This window comes from Coenobita brevimanus, chromosome 99, assembly GCF_032717465.1.
Source record: "Coenobita brevimanus isolate Jiangsu-jjx chromosome 99, ASM3271746v2, whole genome shotgun sequence".
Taxonomy (NCBI): domain Eukaryota; kingdom Metazoa; phylum Arthropoda; class Malacostraca; order Decapoda; family Coenobitidae; genus Coenobita; species Coenobita brevimanus.
The window spans coordinates 7,755,774-7,774,572 of NC_137052.1; the positions used below are offsets into that span (position 1 = coordinate 7,755,774).

General features: G+C 42.9%; 1 protein-coding gene and 1 long non-coding RNA gene across 2 annotated transcripts in view; one reads left to right on the plus strand and one right to left on the minus strand.

The window, feature by feature from the left end:
- The window catches only part of LOC145414369 (uncharacterized), a 471,209-nt gene that overhangs the window by 358,747 nt on the left and 93,663 nt on the right, over nucleotides 1-18,799 (plus strand). The window lies entirely within an intron of this gene.
- Nucleotides 3,061-18,799, minus strand: part of LOC145414368 (uncharacterized) — a 53,623-nt gene continuing 37,884 nt past the window's right edge. Inside the window, exons 2-4 of the mRNA XM_080283904.1 lie at nucleotides 4,749-5,090; nucleotides 4,209-4,385; nucleotides 3,061-3,630 (exon numbers count right to left, since the gene is read on the minus strand). Of these exons, the coding sequence (XP_080140030.1) occupies nucleotides 3,401-3,630; nucleotides 4,209-4,385; nucleotides 4,749-5,090 (749 nt within the window). The 3' untranslated portion in view covers nucleotides 3,061-3,400. The remainder of the gene's footprint in view (nucleotides 3,631-4,208; nucleotides 4,386-4,748; nucleotides 5,091-18,799) is intronic.

Genomic DNA, 18,799 nt, shown 5'->3' on the forward strand with positions numbered 1-18,799 from the left:
TCTGTTATATAAACGTCCCACAGCCACCTCCCTATCCTCCAAATGGAAGACTGTGGATTGGCAGCAGTCCACCGGGTTCTCGTCCTGATAATACTATGGTTATAACAACTACTACTTGGTCCAGATTTTCTCCCTTTTGCAGCTCATTGCCATAAACACAATGCAGCAGCTCTACATGCTTTCCACAACACCGTTATTACTTCAAGCATCATCATCTTGATCATGATGATCATCATCATCATCATCATTAATGCCTTCCTTCTCCTCATCGTCATCATCATCATCATCATCATCATCATCATCACCATCATCATCATGGTCTTCTTAGTCGTCGTCGTCATTACTTCAAGCATCATCATCATGATCATGGGAATGGGCGTATATATTAAAAGACACAAATGGCAGTTTTCCACATGTTTGGTTCGTAATGTTAGGATGTAAAATGTTGAACCCTTTCACTACCCTGACGTGATTTGTACCTTTGTTCTTGTAGTGAAGGACAAGTGGAAACTGTATGTGACCCAGAGACATCTTGTAGTGAAGGGTAAATAAAAGCTGTATGTGACCCAGAGACATCTTGTAGTTAAGGGTAAATAAAAGCTGTATGTGACCCAGAGACATCTTGTAGTGAAGGGTAAATAAAAGCTGTATGTGACCCAGAGACATCTTGTAGTGAAGGGTAAATAAAAGCTGTATGTGACCCAGAGACATCTTGTAGTGAAGGGTAAATAAAAGCTGTATGTGACCCAGAGACATCTTGTAGTGAAGGGTAAATAAAAGCTGTATGTGACCCAGAGACATCTTGTAGTGAAGGGTAAATAAAAGCTGTATGTGACCCAGAGACATCTTGTAGTGAAGGGTAAATAAAAGCTGTATGTGACCCAGAGACATCTTGTAGTGAAGGGTAAATAAAAGCTGTATGTGACCCAGAGACATCTTGTAGTGAAGGGTAAATAAAAGCTGTATGTGACCCAGAGACATCTTGTAGTGAAGGGTAAATAAAAGCTGTATGTGACCCAGAGACATCTTGTAGTGAAGGGTGCTATGTGACCCAGAGACATCTTGTAGTGAACATGTGACCCAGAGACATCTTGTAGTGAAGGGTAAATAAAAGCTGTATGTGACCCAGAGACATCTTGTAGTGAAGGGTAAATAAAAGCTGTATGTGACCCAGAGACATCTTGTAGTGAAGGGTAAATAAAAGCTGTATGTGACCCAGAGACATCTTGTAGTGAAGGGTAAATAAAAGCTGTATGTGACCCAGAGACATCTTGTAGTGAAGGGTAAATAAAAGCTATATGTGACCCTTCCAGTCCACAAAGCCTATCACCAGCTGAGTATAATCCACTGGTGGCAGCATGAAATATATAATACGTCAAAGGAGCCAACCGAGTAACTCCTTCAGTCCGGTGTCCTATTTTTTTTTTTTTTATTGAGTTCTTGAAGGCTTCAGATGATTTTACTCAAATCAGGAGAGACTTTACGAAAGGGAAGGGTTGGATCGCCTCCATCAGCCCCTTCAAGACTGACGCTCAATCTTACGCTGAGTAACAAAACAAAATATGAAGATGACATCATTCTGAAGGGGTTAAAGTGCTCGGATGTTTTCTTTTTTTATTTTTGAGGTATTATATGACTTTTTTTTTCTATATATTTATGTTGGTGTGAAATAGATTCCCTTTTTATCTCTGCTGCTGCCGGAGGATTGTATTCAGCGTGGGAGAGGGGGGCAGCAGAGCAGTGAAGGAGCTCATGAAGGTTGTGTTGTAACCATCACAGTTCGATAAGTATTTCCTCAGCTGAATAAAATCGTCTGTACATAGCAAGAATAAAATAGCTACGTCATGGCACTGAAAGGGGTTAACCTCTTCACTCCGATGACGGCTCTTTTACCTTATTCTTGCTGCCTGCAGACGATTTTGTTCAGCTTAGGTGGACGTGGAAGAGTTACACATAGGCTTCATTAACCCTTTCATTGTGTGAGGTCTTTGCTGAGGTAAATAAAATCGTCTGGAGCCAGCAAGAATAAACTGTAAACAAGATGTCACCGTACTGAAGGGGGTTAGTTGGCTTAACCCCTTGAATCCCATCACGTATTGTCTGCCTTGTTCTTCCTACTTCCCGACGATTTTTTCACTTAACAAAGCCCCTCGTACTGAAGAGGCTGGTGAAGGCTGTATCCAATCCCTTCCGTCAGCTGAATAAAATCGTCTGGCAGCAGAAACAGTAGAATATAGATGATGTCCTCGGAGTGAAGGGGTTCATGCACATAATACACCGGTGTGTCTGTTCACTATTGCATACATAGATATGCAGGTGTGTGTGTGTGTGTGTGTGTGTGTGAGAGAGAGAGAGAGAGAGAGAGAGAGAGAGAGAGAGAGATGAAAAGCTAGATGAAGATATGCAGGATGTGTGTGTGTGTGTGTGTGTGTGTGAGAGAGAGAGAGAGAGAGAGAGAGAGAGAGAGAGAGAGAGATGAAAAGCTGGATGAAGATGGGAATACGCAGGAGTATAGGTTCGAGGGTGACACAGAGTGAAGGAAGAGTTGGCTGGAGAAGCTGCTGGTTGGAGGCAAAGCTGCAGGGGGTGTGGGAGTGGGATTTACTTAAAGGAGAAGGTGGTTGAAGGAGAAACTTGTTGGAGGAAGAGTTGGAGGAGGAGTGGGTTGAAGGATGAAGCTGGAGGGGTAGCATTGTCGAAGGGTATGTCCAGGACCGTAATTTCCGTTTTCTGTTTTATTTTTGCACTTTTTCTTGTGCAGGAAAGTCTAGGTTTGGTTAGATTTGTTTTTTACTGTCACGTTAGCTTAGTTTGTTAGACCCGTTACTCTGCTATGTTCCGTTCAGTTAGGATAGATTAGGTTAAAGAGAGAAAAAAATAAAGAAAATAATGGAAGGGTGATGACCATGGGTAAATCAAACTCAGCAGAGCAAAAAGGGTATACAGAACGGAAATTTGCGTCCACAACAACCCAGTGACTTGAAATAGTAAAAACAAAACACTGATTGTCCACACTTACTCACATTATTGTATGGGTGAAAATTAAAAAGAATGTTCCCATTGGATTTATTTAATGCTGACTGTTTATTATAACTAATGGATAACTGAAAATTACACTGAGTCTCCAGACACGAGACGGAGTATAGTTTAACAAATACTGTCACTGATGTGTGGAATGAACTTATGGCCGTATAAAGTGGAATGATCACTCCCTATTTTTTGCGATAATTTCTGAAGTATATGATGGAACATGTTTGGCCTTCCTATATGGTTGCTGACTGCATTCCGTAGTATGGGATGCAGGCTGACCATACGTAATAACCACAGCCGTTCCATTAATGACCGTCAAAAATTAGGGGTATGCGCTCCATGTAGCAGTTTAAGGTTAAGCATACGACCTTTATACTGAACGTCCACACACGAAATTATATGAATTAGAACAGCTGGTATCGTACATTAGTCCACTCCCATCAGAATGTATAGAGAGCATCAAACAGTCATCTCCTGATCCCCAGTTGTCGGGGTTACCTCTGAACCAAGGAAGCTGATCATCCAAGACCGTACCATCAGGCCACACCCACCGGCCCTCCTGCTCACGGTCATTCCCACCCAGCCACAGCTGTGTCCGTCCTGCAGGAAAGAAGACATGAATAGTAAATCATCATCAACAGCCTTATCATTACTATTATCGTCATTGTTATCCCATCATTATCATCACCATCGTCATCATAACCCTACTTCCTATTCCTGCCCAACAACACTGTTCTGTTTTTCTGGCGTTGGTTCTGAATGAAAGACAACAAGGGTATCATCATCATCATCATCATCATCATGATCATCATCATTATCATTATCATCATCATCATCATTATCATCATCATCATCATCATCATCATCACTCTACTTCCTACTTACAGTACATCATCATGAACATCATCATTATCATCATCATCATCATCATCATCATCATCATCATCATCACTCTACTTCCCACTTACAGTACATCATCATCATCATCATCATCATCATCATCATCATCACTGTACTTCCCACTTACAGTACATCATCATCATCATCACTATTACCACTATTTCCTCCTCCCACTCAGCCACTGATTGCCTTAGATAAGGTTAGATTATGTTATGTTAGGATGGGATAAGTTAGGTTGGGCTGTGTTAGGTTAGTTAAATATGCCGTCACATCCTTACCTGGGACATGGTCACCGACTTTCTGTATGAAGTGGTGAACGTTCCTGGTGGGATGTGCCAGGTCGCCACTCCAGTTAGTCTGACACCACCGCCGAGCTGCCTCCCAGGTCAGTTTACTCTCATTGTGTGCAAGAAACACTTGGCCATCGTGCACAAAAGCTTTCATGCCTGTAACAGCTGTTGGAAGTTTTGAATAAATTAGTTCAACATGTGTATGATTATTTTTTAATGAAAGTACATGAAAGTGATTAATGGTCATTTTCTTCTTGTTTGTCAAGATGCATTACTCTAGCTCCACCCACTTTCATCTAATCCCATCACAAGGGTGTATATACCCCAGCCCACCCACCACCATCCCAGCCCATCCCACCCGCTCCTTTCCACCCACCCAGCCCAGATTTAGCTTCCCCAGTTTGTTCTCAGATCAAGCAACTTGTATGTCTGTATTACTACCGTTATAACTATTCATTGCCTGTTCAGGAGGTACGTTTGTAAATATAAACAAACTGATGTCAGTGTTCACCAGGGGATAATACCAACCTTGTGTTTTATGTAGTTTGGTTACGTTTTTCTCCAGCCCTGCAACGGTGTCTTGTATCTGAAGACAATTGGTTTGGTTGTGCTGCAGTGTGGCAACATTTTCCTCCAAGACGTCTTGTGCTTCCTTCATACTTGTTTGGTTGTCTTGTAAGATGGCTTGTGCTTCCTTCATACTTGTTTGGTTGTCTTGTAAGATGGCTTGTTTCTGCTCAAGGAGGGATGTTGTCTGTTGGAGCCTGGTGTGTTGTTCTCTCAGAAGTGCCAGCTCTTCCCTGACCAGCCTCAGCGCCTGCAGCACTGTCCACACGCTGACCACCTCATGCATGCCTTCTTTCTCATGTGCTGAAATGAAAAGTGTCTGCAGTATACACTGTCGTGAAGACGAGACTCAAGGCCAATTTTAAAAGTCACAATTTTGCTTTTATTCAACCTCTAAGCCGACGTTGTAGTCAGGGGTGTAGATCATAAAAAACATGCCGTTTGCAGTTGGAATCTTTTATAGACTGTGTGAGTAACAATGTTATCGTGAAGTGTTCCTCGTACAGTCTATCTCTGAACTTTTTGTTCTTAGTTCGATGCTTTTCTAGACTGTATGAGTAACAATATTATTGTGAGCTGTTCTTCGTGCAGCCTAGCTTTGAACTATCACCCTATCACTGGACAGCAAGTTCTCAGGCGAAACAACCCCTGGCTACGACTGTCCTCAGCCCAGTGGTAGGAATGAAGGATGAGCAGAAACTATGGCTCACGACTGTTTGTTCCCTAACCACATCAATATCCAACTTGGTTATAATGATCCAAATGCGAAGGAGATTAGGAGATTTAATCCACTATATACACTGAACAAACATGCATATATACTCTTGAAGAAGACCCAACGTCGGTTCTAAAAAGACTACATCAGATATGATGTCTGTCTCTAATGCCAGATGCCTTAATCCCGTAAAGGGTGGCCAAAAACAAATTGCCTCCATGTCACCCTGTCCCATGTCAGTTTACTGTCCTCTTCCCAGGTCAAACCCACGTATCTCATATACCTCTCCATTCCGTCACTCCATCTCATCCTAGGCCACCCCTTCTATCTTGCCCTCCCCCCCCCTCCACCTCACTCATATACAGTCTCCTGGTTAGTTTCTCATTCTCCATGCTCACCACATAGCCAAATAGCCTCAGTGAAATTCTTCTAACTCTTACTATCACATCAGCAACCACACCACAATGCTCCTCCACTTCCTCATTTGCCAGCCTGTCTCTCCATATAACTCACATGCTTCTCTCAAATAACTCATTTCCACTGCCCTCACTCCAGGCTTGTATCCTTCCAACGTGGTCTATGGTTCACTTCCATACGTCAGAGTTGGTATGACAATACTATCATTCAGCGACTTTTTTACTTCCATCCTCACTCCTCAAATTCTTACCACTGCTTTCAAAGAACCAACAACCTTTATTCCTTGTTGTACCCTTTCAAACACTTCGCCATCCAAACTTTCATCTTTTCTCAACACATTACCGAAGTACTTAAATGGACTCACATTTTCCATTTTCTCTTCATCCAACCTCACTGTATATTTAGTGACTTCAATTCTCTCAAAGACAGTTACTGTATTCTTCCCCACAATCACCTTTAGATTCCGTTTCATACACACACTCATTAACCCATTCACCAAGCCTTGCAGTTCCCCTTTGTTTTCACATAACAATATAGTATCGTCTGCAAATAACAGTACATGATGATTCGAAACGCTGCCCTCTCTCATTAGGGCCACTTCAACATAAACTGCCCTACCCTGTATCTTTTTTATAACCCCATTCATATTCAGACTGAACAGCGATGGAGACATGACACATCCCTGCTCCAATCCTACTTTTTCATATACCATAGAAAAATTCACCCAGTTCACTGTCCATACGCACTGCAGCCTTAGTATCCTCGTACATATTCTTCAATGCATTCAACAACATCCCATTTACTCCATAATTATATTCTCATTCATCATCACCATCATCATCATCATCATCATCATCATCATCATCCTGACTTTCCTTCCCACACTAGGGCAGGGTGAGGTATATTCTTAATATTTTTTACATTCGTATTCTGTCCACTCCATCATATTATTTTCCAAATCCATGAAGGCTGCATACGACTTCTTTTCCTTCTTTAGAAACATTTACACTAAAGACCTAAGAATATTTGATCCACACCTCCTCCCTTCCTAAAACCTCCCTATTCTACTCCAACTAATTCCTCTGTCAATTCTTTGACTCTGTCAATAAGCGTCCTAGAATATAGTTTTCGCATTACACTCAGAAGAGAAATGCCCCTATTTTCTTTTTCCATTTTTCCTTTTTACAGGAAAACAAATTATACCAGACTTCCAATCCCCCGAGGCTTTACCTTTGTCCCAGGCCAATCTGCACATCCTCCATATCCATTCTACTACTGTCTCCCCCATGCTTCAGCATTTTACCACACACCCCATCAATTGCTGTGGTTTTCCCCATTTTGACCTTTTTCATTGCTTCCACTACTTTCATCCTACTGATCTCTTCCTACCTTCTCATCTCCGTGCTTCTACCAGCCATTCCCCAGCTACTTATACTTGCATTCCTTTCATTCTTTATGTTTAACAGTTCCTTAAAGTGTTCTCTATATTTGCTCATTTTTTCTCCCTTCTGCACTAGCAATATACCATTTTTATTCTTCATTCTCCTTCTAATTTCTTTCTCATCCTGTCTAACTCTCTTTAACTGTTTCCAGAACATTACTTACATTTCCTTCATTTTACACTGATATTCCTCCCAAATTCTTCATCTACTATCTTATTTCTTTCTCGTATTAATCTTTTCACGTCTCTCTTCCCCTCTACATAGAACTCTTTTCTGTCTCTGAACGTCCTCCATGCCTCTGCTTCCCATCCGCTCACTATAGGCTTTCTTTTTTTGCACTACAGTTTGTCTTACCTCTTCATTCCACCATGCTGTTTCTTGCACCCACTTTCGTCTTCTCTTCATCCCACACACCACCTCACATTCTGCACAGAGTTCTTCTGTGAATATCTTGCACAAACCTTCCACCTCCCTCATCTGCTCCAAATCATTTTTACCCCATTGCTCCTTCATTTCCCTCATATATGCTGCCTTTTCTTCATCCTCTTGCAACCCTTCTACTATCCTTGCATTGACTACTTCTCCTTGTCCTTTCCTCCTCCTATTGAACCTTGACTTTCACCACCACCAAGTGGTGGTGAAAGTCCACCCCCCCCCCAACCTCTGTATGGTCGTGCATCGATTACATACTTTCTCATTCTATCATCCACACACACATAATCAATCATTACCTTCCGTTCATTCAGTTCATCATCCACCCTCGTCATCACACGCCAAGTATACCTGTTGATCATTTCGTGCCCATAGAGAGTAATGGCTATCACCAACCCCTTCCCCTAACAAACGTCCATTAGGGCACTGCCGTTCTCATCCACTTCTGCAGGCACACTCCACGTGTAAACCACTTCATCCACCATCATATCCCCTACTTTTCTATTGATATCCCTAGACAAAAACACTCTCATTCCTTTCAAACTTTCCATGCACGCTTCCACACTCGCCCAGAACTTTTCCTTCACTCTGCTTGCACGATGTTGCTTTGGCGCATACACACACACAATCGCCCACGTTTGTAACCCTACATTCAGTCTTACCCACACAATCCTTGAACATACTGATCCATACTGTCTTATATTTTCCTTCCGTCTCTTGCACACAGCATACATACTCCCTCTTTTGTCCTGTCTTTCTCACCTACTCCGGTGAATATACCCCATCCATTCTCCGACTCTCACAATCTCACCCTTCTATTTAGTCTCAGGTAAGCCACGTATGTCAGCTTTTGCACCTTCAATCATCTTGACAATCTCTTTCCCTTTCAGCTCATCAATCGCGTGGATGGATCGTCAATCGCGTATTTAACATTTTATGTTGCCATCGGTACCATGTCCTGTGTTCGGTCCTTGGTCGTCACCTGTTGGTCAGGCATGGTTCGAGGCTTCTTGTTTGTATTTTTAGTTACGTTTTTCCGGGGAGGGACACTAACCCTCCGCCAACCCACTTTTTGACACGTAGGGAGCATGTGTTTATAGATTATAAGGTTACCATCCAACGTATTAATAGATTTCCTGGTTTACCGGAAATAATTTGTCTTACATCTCAGTGTAGAGCTTCTCTGAAATATAGTACCGCTACACTAAGTGAGTGGATGATGGATGGCCGGACCGACCACAGATATGATGTGGAAGGTGTGTGTAGGATATTCACAGTAAAAATATGTGCACCATGTGATGTGGTGTGTGGGGTGAAGAGAAGACGGAGGGGGGGTGCAAGGAACAGCGTGGTGGAATGAAGAGGTGAGACAGGCTGTGGCACAAAATGAGAAAGCATAAAATGAATGGATGAGAAACAGGGGCGTGGAAGAAGTTGAGAGGCGGAAGAGAGAGTTACATGTAGAAAGGAAGAGAGAGGTGAAAAGATTAGAAAGAGTCAGTAAGAAGAGAGTGGATGAGGAATTTGGAAGGAATTTGAGTGTAAAGTGGAGGGACTGTAAGAAAATGTTCTGGTTGGACTTGAAGAGAGTAAGAAAGGGTGGCAGTGACGTTAGCAGGGGAGTGAAAGATGAAAATGGTAGATTACTAGTGGAGAAGGGAGAAAAAGTGAGCAGATGGAGAGAACACTTTAAGGAATTGTTAAACATAGAGGATGGAAGTAATGGGAGTATAAGTGGCTGGGGAATGGCTGGGAGAAGGAGGGAGGTGAGAAGACAGGAAGAAATCAGTAGGATAGAAGTTGTGGAAGCAATGAAGAAAGTTAAATCGGGGAAAGGCCCAGGAATTGATGAAGTGCTTGGTGAAATGCTGAAGCAAGGGGGAGAGATAGTAGTAGAAGGGATGTGTAAGTTGTGTAGATTGGCCTGGGGGGAAGGTATAGTCCCAGAGGATTGGAAGTCAGGTATAATTATTCCCTTGTACAAAGGAAAAGGGGAAAAAAAAGTGTGTGTGGTAATCATAGGGGCATTTGTCTTCTTAGTGCAATAGGAAAAGTGTATGGTTGGATACTTATTGACAGAGTTAGGGAAGGAACAGAGGAATTAGTTGGAGAAGAACAGGGAGGCTTTAGGAAGGGAAGAGGCTGTGTAGATCAGATATTCATTCTTAGATCTTTAGTGGAAAAGTTTCTGAAGAAGGGAAAGAAGTTGTATGCGACTTTCATGGATTTGGAGAAAGCATATGACAGGGTGGATAGACGAGGATTGTTTAAAGTATTAAGAATATATGGAGTAGATGGGAAGTTGTTGAATGTTGTGAAGAGTATGTACGATGGTGCTAAGGCTGCAGTGCGTGTGGATGGTGAACTGAGTGAATTTTTCTCTTTGAAGGTTGGGTTGAAACAGGGATGTGTCATGTCTCCATGGTTGTTCAATCTGTACATGGATGGGGTAATAAAAGAGATACAAGGTAGGGCAGTGGATGTTCGAGTGGTCCTGGGAGAGAGGGTAGTGTTTGGATACTTCATGTAGTGTTGTTTGCAGATGATACTGTGTCCTAGAGTGAAGACGAAGGGGAGCTGCAAGGCTAGGTGGATGAGTTTGAGAGAGTGTGTAAGAAACGATATCTAAAGGTGAATGTAGGGAAGAGTAAAGTGATGGTCTTTGAGAAAGGTGAAGTCAGTGAATGTACTATGAGATTGGATGGTGAGGAAATGGAATATGTGAGTACGTTTAAGTACTTGGGTAATGTGATGGGTAAGGAAAGGATGGAAGTTTGGAGGGTGAAGTGCTCGAAAGGGTTCAACAAGGAAGAAAGATTGCTGGTTCCTTGAAATCAGTGATAAGAAACATGGAAGTGAGCAAGGAAGTGAAAAAGTTACTACATGACAGTATTGTGATACCAACTGTAACGTATGGAAGTGAAGCTTGGACGTTGTTGGAAGGACACAAGTCAAGAGTGAGAGCAGTGGAAATGAGTTATTTAAGAGGAGCCTGTGGAATCCATGGAGAGACAGGCTGACAAATGAGGATATAAAGGAGCGTTATGGTGTGGATGTGGATGTGATAGGAAGCGTTAGGAGGAACTCACTGAGGTGGTTTGGCCATGTGGAGAGGATGGAGGGTGAGAGACTGACGAGGAGAGTGTATGTGAGTGAGGTGGAGGGGGGGAGAGGGAGGGGGAGGCCGAGGATGAGATGGAGGGATGGAGTGGAGAGGTATATGAGAGTGGGGTTGTGAGGTGGGAGCAGGGCAGTGAAATGGCGGGGGACAGGGCGACGTGGAGGCGATTTGTTTGTGGCCACCCTGTACGGGATTGAGGCGTCTGGCAATAGATAGATAGATAGATAGAAAATTTACTGAAAGAAGTAGACAGTAACACCAGTCGAACAGGACAGTACTCTCGAGATGGATGGAACGCTGTTGATGGGGAGAACTGAGCTGCCATTTCACCAGCCCTCAAGACTAGCGTCTGACCATGTCCCTCTGGTGAACTATTTCAATGTTTTCATAACACGAAAATTAGGTAAGCCTACTCTTCTAAACATTTCGTTTGTGTTTATTCCGAACTACATGCATATAACCCACCACACTTCCTGTTTCAGAAGTTAAAGACATAGCACTACAACACTCAGAGTCCACGGGGGGCGGGAGGGACGGGACCATAAATGTCCACCGTTCTCTCCTCTCCCGTCGACATCCAAGTGAGGTGTACAGGATCATTTTCTGACTGTTCGTTTCTGCAACACTCTTGGCCTTTCCTCTGATTCCCCTCTGTTGAACACCACCTCTCGTCCTCTAAGGCTCACCTTTTCTTCCTCACTGAGACAACTGTCGGAGGTGACTGACGGCAGTCAGTCCTTCCACTTCATCTACGCTCATTTCGAAGTCAAAGATGGTTGTTGTGTATATTTACGCAACAACATATCTTGCACTTGTGTTCCGGATCTCGAATCATATGAATTCTCTACATTGTGACTTCAGCTGTCTTGTCATTGTCTGACAAAATGTATGTGTTGTGTACTTATCGCCTAATTTTACCGAATATATACATAATTTTTTTTACTACCTTACATCGAAAGTGAACCATATAACATCAGTTTCACCTTTCTCGGAAAACACAGTTCCTACATATTGACCCGCCAAATCCTTCCACAGAAGTATGCTTTAGTGTTCAGTATTATCCCATTCAATCCTGCATCATCTCTCAACATTCTTCGGATTTCATTCTCGCAGTATTAATAACGGAATGATAAAACTAACTCTCTATCATATCTGTTTCCAAGAGGTTTGCTGGGCTAAGCCGACTCCGTTCCTTATATACCCGTGTGCAGCTGCAGACTTTGCACAGGTGATTTATTCGCCCTGTGTAGAGTATTAATCTCATATGCAGAAGGGGGGCCATCCAACATACCATCCATCCATCCATCATCCAATCCTATGTCGCCCCACAGAGGAACGTAGGAACCCAGCGTTCAGCAAGTTGATCCTGACATTTAAGATGAAAGTAATCAGCCTCACTCATCCCTGAGTGCCATTACATGAGCAATAAACCCCAACCATCCCTTAGATATAAACCTGAACCGGCACAATCCGATTGGAGCACCTTAATTACCCACTAAACCACCTGGCGCCATAATTTGATTAGCCTATATGGTTACCACCCAGCACAGTAAATGGTTTCCTAGTGTACAGGAAACCACTTGGCTTGTCACTCAGTGTAAAGTCATCCACAGGCAGAAGGAAGAGGAAAGAATGAAGGAAAGAAAGACAGAAGAGGGAGTGTAAAGTCACCCGTAGGCAGAAGAAAGGGGAAAGAATGAAGGAAAGAAAGACAGAAGAGGAAGGATGAAAAAAAGGAAAGGGCACATACCCACAGCAGAACTGCATCGAGTGAGTGGATAACACAGCTTCTAAAACGGGTGGAATCAGAATTTTGTCTCATATATATATATATATATATATATATATATATATATATATATATATATATATATATATATAAAATCGTCGGTGGAGTACCCATCATCCAGTCACTCAGTGTAATAGTACTCTGTTACACTGATTGAGAAGACAAATTATTTCCTGTAAACCAGAAAATCTTTTAATACACAGGGTTGTAACCTTATAACCAACCAACACGTGTTCCGTAAGTGTCAACAAATGGGTTGGCGGAGGGTTAGTGCCCCTCCGCGGAAAACAACTAAATAAAATTACAAACAAGGCTAACTGGATCAGGATGGACCAACAGGTGACGACGAAGGACCGTACAAAGGACATGGTAAGGACTGCAACGTGGAATGTAAAGGGTGCGATTGATGAGGTGAAAGAGAGAGAGATTGTCCAGGTGATTGAGGGTGCAAAAGTGGAAATATGTGGATGAAGTAAGACTAAATTGTGAGATGAGAGTGTGGAGTGGGATATGGATGAGGCATATGCGAGACAGTATGTGAGAATGAGAGGGCAAAAGAGGTTGCATATAATGTTGTGTGAAAGACATGGAAGGACAATATAAGAGAATATGTATCCGTGGGTTCAAGGATTGTTTGGGTAAGACTGAAAGTGAACACACAAACGTGGGCGACTGTGTGTATATATGCGCCAAAGCAATATCTTGCGAACAGAGTAAAAGAAGAGTTATCGGCAAATGTGGAAGCAGCATGTAAAATTTCGAGAGGCATGAGAGTGTTTTTATTGCAGATATGAATGGAAAAGGGAATGAGAAGATGCACGAAGTAGTTGATGAGTGGAGTGTGCCTGCAGAAGTGGATGAGAATGGCAGTGCCCTGCTGGCCATTCGTGCAGGGATGGGGTTGGTGATAGCCAGTACCCCTTTTAGGCACAAAATGATCCACAGGTATACGCGACGAATGATGAGAAGGGTGAGTGGTGAACTGAGTGAACAGTAGGCAACGATTGATTATGTGTGTGGGGATGACAGAATGAGAGGGTATGTATTGGATGCAAGAGCATACAGAGGTTGGGGGAGTAGACTTTCTGACCACCACATGGTGGTGGTGAAGGTCAAGGTTCAAGTGCAATGAAAGAATAGGCTGAGGGACGGAAAGGAGGAAGTTGTTCATACAAGGAGGGTTAAAAAGTCGCAAGAGAATGGAAAAAAAAAACAGAATATAAGAGAGGAGTGGAGGAATGATTAAGTAAATATGATTTGGAGCAGATAGGGGAGGTGGAAGGTGTGTGCAAGATTTTCACAGAAGAAATCTGTGCATCATGTGTGATGGTGTGTGAGGTGAGGAGAAGACGAAAAGGGGTGCAAGGAACAGCATGGTGAAATGAAATGGTAAGGCTAGCTGTGGTACAAAAGAAGAAAGTATGTAGTCAGTGTTTGGGAAACAGGCATAGAGGAAGATGAAAGACGGATAATATGCAGAGAGAAGAGAAAGGTGAAAAGATTAGTAAGAGAGGGAATGAAGAGAGTGGATGAGGAATTTCGAAGGAATTTGAGTGTAAATTGGAAGGCATTTGTATTCTTAGTGTAATAGGCAAAGTATATTGTTGGATACTTATTGACGGTAGAATACTTATTGACAGATTTAAGGAAATAACATAGGAATTAGTTGGAGAAGAAGAGGGAGGTACTTAGGAACGGAAGAGGTTGCGTAGACCAGATATTCATCCTTAGGTGTTAAGTGGAAAACTTTCTGGAGAAGGGAAAGAAGTTGTATGCAGGCTTCTTGGATTAGGAGAATGCATATGGTAGAGTTCATAAACAAGGTATGTGGATAATACTAAGAATATATGGAGTAAATGGGAAGTTGCTGAATGCCGTGAAAGGTATGTATGAGGGTGCTAAGGCTGCAGTGCATGTGGATAGTGAACTGAGTAAAGTTTTCTATCACGATGTTGGATTGAAACAGCGATGTGTCATGTTCCCATGGTTGTTCGATCAGTATAAGGATGGGGTCATAAAAGAGATACAAGGTAGGGCAGTGGATGTTGGAGTGGTCCTAAAGAGAGAGGGCAGCGTTTGGGAACTTCCTGTATTATTGTTTGCAAATGATACTGTATTGTTAATTGAAGACGAAGGGGAACTGCAAGGCATGGTGAATGGGTTTGAGAGTGTGTGTAAGGAAGTAAAGGTGAATGTAAGGAAGAGTAAAGTTATGGTCTTTGAGAGAAATGAAATCACTGAATGTACAGTGAGGCTGGAAGAAGAGGAAATGGAAAATGTGAGTGTATTTAAGTACTTGGGTAGTGTAATGAGTAAGAACGGTGTTTAGGTGATGAAGTGCTTCAAATGGTACAGCAGGGAAGGAAGGTTGCTGTTTCTTTGAAACCACTGACCAGAAATAGGCAAGTGAGCCTGAAAGTAAAAGTGTCGCTGCATGGTAGGATTGTGATACCAACTCTAACATATGGAATTGAAGCTTGAACCTTGTATTTAGGACACAAGACTGAGAGCAGTGAAAACGAGTTACTTGAGAGGAGCATATAGAGTTACATGGAGAAACAGACTGATATATGAGGAAGTGAAGGAGAGTTGTGGTGTGGGTGTGGATGTGATAGAAATCGTTTGGAGAAATAACAAGGTGGTTTGGTTATGTGGAGAGGATGGAGAGCGAGAGACTAACAAGGATACTGCAGTGGATGTAAGTGAAGTGGAGTTGGGGGTGGGTGGGAGAGGAAGGGAGGCATAGGATGAGATGGAGGGATGGAGTAGAGAGGTATATGAGAGCTGTGGGTATGAGCTGGAGGAGGGCACTGAAAAGGCTGGGGACAGGGCGAATTGGAGGAGCTTTGTTTTTTGCCACCCCTTCGGTAATTAAGGCGTATTGCAGTATCTGTCTATCTATCTATTGCCAGACGCCATCATCCCGTAAGGGGTGGCTACAAACAAATCGCCTCCATGTCGCCCTGTCCCCCGCCATCTTATTGCCCTGCTCGCCGCTCACACCCCCCTCTCTCATATACCTCTCCACTCCATACCTCCACTCATCATTGGCCTTCCCATCCCCCTCCCCACTCCACCTCACTCACACTCTCCTCGTCAGTCACTCACCCTCCATCCTATCCGCATGTCCAGACCACCTCAATGTGTTTCTCGTAACTTTTCCAATCACATCCTCATCCACACCACAACGCTCCTTCACTTCCTCATTTGTCAGTCCGTCTATCCATGTGACTCTACATGCTCCTCTCAAATAACTCATTTCCACTGCTCTCACTTCTATATATATATATTTTTTATGTGAGGAAGAAGGAACCAAAGGCAATGAGCCTGCAAAACTGTTCCTTCCAAGAGAAAAACAAAATACAAGAGAGAGCCAAATTCAAGATCCATTCATTTCGAGATGCCTGGACAAACTGCGCTTGAAAGACTGGAGATCATAGGAAGCAGGAAATACAGACAGAGGGAGACAGTTCCAGAGCTGACCCGTTGCATAAATGAAGGACTAGGCGTAACAGTTAACTCTTGCATTAGAGAGTTGGACAGAAAAGGGGTGACAGTTTGCTGCCAGACGGGTGCTACGTGCCCGTCATAGAGGTGGAGAAATGCATGCAGACAGTTCAGAGGAACAGTGACCATTGAAGCAGCGATAGAAAAGAGATAAAGATGCAACAGTGCGGCGAAGAGACAGAGGTTGAAGGGAGTCAGTAAGAGGTGGAGAGTTAATGAGACGAAAAGCCTTTGACTCCACCCTATTGAGAAGAACTGTATGTGGGGAGCCTCCCCATACATGAGAGTTGTACTCCACGCAGGGGTGGATAAAACCCCTGTATACAGTCAACAATTGTGCAGAGGTAAAGGAGGAACGGAGTCAGCTTAGCATACCCAATCTCTTGGAAGCAGATTTTACAAGATATGTAATATGATCTTTCCAAGACAAGTCAAGAGCAAATGAAACCCCAAGCATGTTCAACGATGATGCAGGATTAAGCTGAATATTATTAAACATTAGTGGGTATACCTGTGGAAGATTTTGACGGGGTGAACAGTGCAAAAACTGAGTCTTTGATGCATTAAAAACAACCAGATTATTTTTACCCCAGTCAGAGATACGAGCCAAGTCAGACATAAGCTGTGTCATAGCCTCATCCCTTGGTTGTTGAAGTAACTGCTGATATGGACGTTGTGGGAATCGAATGGAAAGGTGAAGGGTGAAGTCATCAGCGTATGAGTGGGTAGGGTTAGATGTACAGCTTAGAAGGTCATTGATGAATAAAAGGAAGAGAGTTGGTGATAGGACAGAGCCCTGAGGAACACCACTGTTAATAGATCTAGGAGAAGAACGATGGCCGTCTACAACAGCGGCTATAGAACGACCAGAAAGGAAGCTAGAGATGAAGGCACAGATAGAAGGATAGAAACCGTAAGAGGGCAGTTTGGAAATTAAAGATTTATGCCAGTCTCGATCGAAAGCCTTTGAGATGTCAAGTGCAATAGCAAAGCTTTCGCCAAAGTCCCGAAAGGAGGATGACCAGGAGTCTGAAAGGTAGGTGAGAAGATCGCCTGTGGAGCATCCCTGACGGAACCCATACTGACGATCAGAAAGAAGGTTGTGATAGGAAAGATGCTTTAAAATTTTTCTATTCAGAATAGACTCGAAAACTTTTGAAATACAGGATGTTAAAGCAATTGGACGATAGTTAGAGGGTTGGGAATGGTCACCCTTCTTTGGGACTGGCTGAATGAGAGCAAACTTCCAGCAAGAAGGAAAGGTACAAGTTGACAGACAAAGGTGAAAGAGTTTACCTAGGCAGGGTGTAAGCACAGAAGCACAGTTCTTGAGAACAACAGGAGGGACCCCATCAGGTCCATATGCCTTATTAGTATTGTGGCCTGTGATGGCAGAAAATACATCAGTTGAAGAAATTTTAATGTCAGCCATGAGGAAGTCAGAGGGGGGAAGTGATGTTAGAGTTGGTATCACAATACTGTCATGTAGTAGCTTTTTCACTACTATGCTCACTTCCCTGTTTCTTATCACTGCTTTCAAGAAACCAGCAACCTTTCTTCCCTGTTGCACCCTTTCAAGCACGTCACCCCCCAAACTTCCATCTTTACTGATCACACTACCCAGGTACTTAAACACACTCACATTTTCCATTTCCTCTTCATCCAGCCTCACTGTACATTCACTGATTTCACATCTCTCGAAGACTATAACTTTACTCTTCCCTACATTCACCTTTAGATTCCGTTTCTTACACACTCTCCCAAACTCATCCACCAAGCCTTGCAGTTCCCCTTCATCTTCATTTAACAACACAGTATCATCTGCAAACAACAGTACATGGAGTTTCCAAACACTGCGCTCTCTCACTAGGGGCACTCCAACATCCACTGCCCTACCTTGTATCTCTTTTACAACCTCATCCATATACAGATTGGAAAGCCATGGAGACATGACACATCCTTCCTTCGATCCAACATTCAAATAGAAAAATTCAATCAGTTCATTATTCACACGCACTGCAGCCTTAGCACCCTCATATATACCCTTCACTTCCTTCAGCAACTTCCCATCTACTCCATATATTCTCAATACGTTCCACAATCCTTTTCTATCCACCTTGTCATATGCTTTCTCCAAACCCATGAAGGCCGCATACATCGTCTTTCCCTTCTCTAGAAGCTTTTCCGCTAAAGATATAAGAATGAATATCTGATCAACACAACCTTTTCCCTTCTTAAAGCCTCCCTATTCTTCTCCAACTAATATCTCTTTTATTTCCCTAACTGTGTCAATAATTCTTCTACCATATAGTTTTCCTTTTACACTAAGAAGATAAAAACCCCTACGATTACCACACACTTCTTTTTCCCATTTTCCTTTGTACACGGGAATAATTATATATAACTTCCAATCCTCCGGGACTCTACCTTCCTCCCATGCCAATCTGCACATCTTCCACGTCAGTTCTATTACTATCTCTCCCCCATGCTTCAGAATTTCACTACACACTTCATCGATTCCTGGGGCTTTTCCTATTTTATCTTCCTTCTTTGCTTCCACAACTTCTCTCCTACTGATTGCTTTCTCTC